The sequence below is a fragment of the Canis lupus genome, chromosome 8 (assembly GCF_003254725.2).
Source record: "Canis lupus dingo isolate Sandy chromosome 8, ASM325472v2, whole genome shotgun sequence".
In the NCBI taxonomy this organism is placed as follows: Eukaryota; Metazoa; Chordata; class Mammalia; order Carnivora; family Canidae; genus Canis; species Canis lupus.
In genome coordinates this window covers 48,396,251-48,401,004 of record NC_064250.1, presented here as the reverse complement: position 1 = coordinate 48,401,004, position 4,754 = coordinate 48,396,251, and the positions used below count along the sequence as shown (strand labels likewise).

Sequence of the window (4,754 nt, the reverse complement as noted above, 5' to 3'; positions counted from 1 at the left end):
TGCTTAACTGCAACAGCAGGGAGATAAGACAAGAAACTGGACTAGAGGACATTTAGAAAAAAGGGTCTAATAGGTCAGTGATTTCTAAACACCCGTCTACAGACCAGTGTCCAGCTGGCTATAGAATAATCACCTATATCGGGGATGGGTGTGTGTTTTTTTAAATTTTTTTCCAGCTTTATGAGATATAATTGACATATAACATTGTGTAAGTTTAAGGTGTATGATGTGTTTATTTGATACACTTACATATTGCAAAATGATTACCACCATAGTATGGGTGTGTGTTTTACTCTCCATTACCACCCAGGCCACGTTCTGGTTCAGGTCAGAAATGATATCTCAGAATTGGTGTTTTTAACAAGGTGTCCAATGCTTCTAATGCTCAGTCTAGTTCACAAACTACTTTTTGAGCTTTGTGCCTCACGTCTAGTTGCTTCCTTCCTCTTCCCACTGGCCTAGCCTGGCTCCCTTCTTCCATGTTGGGTGATTCTAACAGCTTATAACCCATCTCCTACCTCGGTCTTTCTTTAAACAGTTTAGAGCCAAACCAATAACTATAAAGGATAGAAAAAGCATATGGGAAGGAGAAACAGAGTTTAGTGTTCAAAAAGAGCTTTCCCTCTTGGGAAAAGTCATATAACCTCTCAAAACTGCAATTTTCCTCATTTTTTAAAGATAGGAACTAATAAATGTGCCTACATTACTGGGTTGTTGTAAGGATCAAACGAACTTATTGATTCAAACACCTAGGAACATGTGATCTATGTTAATCACATCATTTCTATGCTTAGAAGCATTCAGTGGCTACTAGAGCATATTGCCTGGCCAGTATATCCTCCTTTGGGAACCGTCTCCCTTTTCCTGTTCTGCAAAATTCTGGAGGACAATCAATCCCAAATCCTCTGAGGTGGGCACATGACCCAAGCTAAGCCAATCAGATACTTCTGGAAATCTGCATTTTCAATGGGGATTCAGGGATGGGAGGTTTGAGGTTGAGTCATGAGTTCATCCTCTGGAGATCCCCTCTAGCCTGGTCAGTTCTTCCTTCAATTCTGTAAACTCCCCAGTGTCCTTCCAACAGATTGCCCATTTTTTCTCTTCAGTTAACCCAGAATTGGTTCCTGCCTCTGAAACCAAAGAGCTCTAATTAATACAGCTCATCATCTACAGAACGAAGCATGCAAACTTCTCATCCTATGTTACAGATTCTCCACATTGTGTTTATATCTCACTTGATGGTTCTTCCCTAAGCTTAAGCCTCTATACAACAATCCCTGCGAGCTACTATTATGCTATTTGCATTTTATGGGCAAGGAGGGTGTCTAACTCATTTCCCTTGCTAGACAGTTTGATGTATTTTGATCAGATTTAATTGAGAACCAACTCATTTAAAAATAACAAAAGGCATTCTGTGGCTCAGAGCAGAATGGTTGCCAAAGACTAAGATTATAGAGAATCTGGATATAAACCAAGTTCTGGGGATTTTTTTTAAAGATTTTATTTATTTATTTATTTATTTATTTATTTATTTATTTATTTATTTGAGTGAGTGAGAGAGAGTCCAGATACGAGTGGGGGGTGTGGCAGAGGGAGAGGGACTAGAAGACTCCCTGCTGAGCAGGGAACCCTAGGCAGGGCCCATCCCAGGACCCCAATATCATGACCTGCGCTGAAATCAAGAGTTGGAATCCCAACTGACTGAGCCACCCAGGTGCCCCTCTGAGGATTTTTTTTTTTTAAAGTTCAGCTTTTATTGAGCAGCTTGTAGAAGTTTAGTCAAAAAGACCAAAGCCCATGTCATCATCAGACTCCTCAGATTCTTCTTTCTTTGCTTCCACGTTTTCCTCCTTGGCTGGGGCAGCCGTGGTGGAAGGAGCAGGACCTCCTGCTGGTGCAGCGCCAGCTGCTGGGTTGGGTCCACCAGCTACTACAATGCAGATGAGGCTCCCAATGTTCACGTTGGCTAGGGCCTTTGCAAACAAACCCGGCCAGAAAGGTTCAACATTCACACCCGCTGTTTTAATGAGGGCATTGATCTTATCCTCCATGACGATCACCTCGTGGTCGTGCAGGAGGAGGGCTGAGGCCATGCAGGTGAGCTCCAAGACATAGGCCATCGGGAGGGCCAGGGCTGAGCGGGCGCTGCCGGGTGTGGTGCTGGTCACCTGATGAAGTGAGGGCCTCACCCCAACGCGGCCTTAACTTCCTCGGAAGGACCGAGCACCTTGGCGGCTCCTGAGGAAAGCTCTGGGGATATTTTTAAAGCATATTCTAAAGGTATATTCTAGTCCTTTGGCTAGAAATTAGATTTGGAAGTTTAAGATCGAGGACCCAAACAAACTAGCCCATGGTGGTCAATGAGGCCAAACACCTTTAGGTTTATATAATATAACCCTCTGGTTTATGCATTTTGATGTTCAGAAAGGTTCTTTGTACCCTCAGGACATTCTGATGACCCAGGGAATCTTGCTCATATGTAGGAGGTTTTGAGAACTTAAATCCAGCAAACTATACTTTTTTTCTTTTTAACAATAGAAAAGGAGTACAGATTCTTAACTGATCACAAATAAAATTAAGAAATGAGATTTTAAGTTGATTTTAAATTGATCTAGTGGCAAGACTATTAATAAATTCTCTCTCCTTTCCTATCTCTTCTGCTCCCTCTGCTAAATTAGCTCCAGTCACAATTAGCCATTGCTATCTGGGTCCACATTCACCAGAGATTTTTTACTCCCTGAGAGTAGAGAGAGGTAAGGATTAAGGTAATTTCTCTTTCCAGAATGATGCAATGAACAAGCCTGCCTTGGAGTCCAATAAACTTGGGTTTATAACCTGCTCTGACACTTGTTGGTAGTTTAACTTGGAGTAACTTAGTCTCAGTTTCTTTATCTGTACAGTGGGAGCAATAAAGCTGGCTCCCATCTCCAAGATTCTAATTCTTTTGTTGGCTGCAGATCCTTGGAATTTTGTTAACAATTGTTTGTTATGAGGATCAGATGTATGCAAAGTCCCAGAACAGTGCCTGGTACTAAGTCAGTGTTCATTAAATGTTCCTTTCCCTTCTCCTTTGATGCTCTCTTCCCTAATACCTTCCATTCATTTCCATTCCAGATCTCTGATCATGTTTTATACAGGAAATATGTACATAAAAATTCTTGATTTTAAATGTGTAAACATATTCTATGTACATATTCACTCATTTGTTCAACAAATAATTACTGGGAATCCATTTGTGCCAGGCACTGTGATAAACCAGTTATACAAGTTCCCTGTTCTCATAGAGCTCATTCTCTAGTAGGGGGGTATTCCCTGGGATGAGATAGGAAGCCACAGGTATGGAGAAAAAGGACCAGATGGACCATTCAGCAAAGGCTTCTCTGGAAAGGACAGCTCTGAGGCCCAGAGGATGAAGCAGAGCCAGCCACCAACTAGAGCACCCCAGGCAGAGGGCATAGCAAGTGCAAAGCCCCGAGGGGGCGGGGACAGCTTGGTGCTTTTGAGAAACAGAAAGTGTCTGGTTCCAGGAGGGGTGGAAATGAGAGGGGGAACAGCAGGGCACTGTTGGTCATGGTGAGGTATTGGGATTGACATGGGACACACTGGAGATGCTGAAGCAGGGAAGGAATGGGATCTGATTTAGGTTTATTTATTTATTTTTTAAAAATCTGATTTATTTATTCATGAGAGAGGCAGTGAGAGAGGCATAGACACAGGCAGAGGGAGAAGCAGGCTCCCTGCAGGGAGCCTGATGCGGGACTCTATCCTGGGACCCCGGGATCATACACTGAGCCAAAGGCAAACATTCAACCATTGAGTCACCCAGGCATCCCTGATTTAGGTTTAAAAAGCACCACTCTGGCTGCTGTGCCTCAGAGTGAATTACAGAAGGCCAGGATGGAAGCAAGTCCACATGACTACATACACATGATACCAGGCATGTGGACTCCTAGAGTTAGAAAGGAGGGCAGAGCGGCTCCAGCCCAGAGGTATGGGAATTCCTGGGGGTGAGGGCAGTCACCAGCCTGGGGAACTCTGGTCCTCACCCCCACTGGCACATTACAATCACCTGGAGGCATGGTTAAAATTCCAAGGATCCACAGCCACTGCCATGGGCCAAGAGAATCAGAATCTCATAGATGGGGGCTAGGCTTATAGGATTTTCTTTACAAAACTTCCTAGGATATTTTACACGCAACCAGAGGTGAGAATCACTGGGTCAGATATCCAATTACTACCCCTCCCTCCACTCCCTTTACCACGCTCACCATAAGCTAAGGCAAATCTCAGCAAAGGGAGGGAAGGAACGTGGACGCAGATGCAGGAGCCCTGGTAGGAAACCAGTTGTCAGGGGGCTCCTGGGGGGCTCAGTTGGTGAAGCTTCAGACTCTTGATTTTTGTTCAGGTCATGATCTCAGGGTGGTGAGATAGAGCCCTGTGTGGAGATCTCTGCTCAGCGAGGAGTCTGCTTGGGATTCTCTCTCCCTCTCCCTCAGCCTCTCCCCCTGCTTTTGTGCCGTGCATTTTCTCTCCCTCAAATAAATACATTAATTTAAAAAAAGAAAAGGAAAGGGGTTGTCAGGCTTCTGGGCATACCCTTCAACCCCCTGCAGGGCCCCATTCTCTAACAGATCCTCACACCCAGGGGCACTACATGTGAAACTCAGAGCACAACCTCCAAACCAAGTTCCCTGGAAGGAAGATAAAGTGATGAGTGTCCTCCCCAACCCAGTCCACATGTATTACCAGAGAAT

General features: G+C 44.4%; 1 protein-coding gene across 1 annotated transcript; it reads right to left on the bottom strand.

Moving 5' to 3' along the window:
• Positions 1 to 1,570: 1,570 nt before the first annotated feature.
• Positions 1,571 to 4,105, bottom strand: LOC118355501 (60S acidic ribosomal protein P1-like). The gene has a single exon (XM_035719900.2). It carries the CDS (start codon positions 2,118 to 2,120, stop codon positions 1,776 to 1,778), a length of 345 nt encoding a protein of 114 aa, XP_035575793.1. The 5' UTR covers positions 2,121 to 4,105; the 3' UTR covers positions 1,571 to 1,775.
• Positions 4,106 to 4,754: the final 649 nt, after the last annotated feature.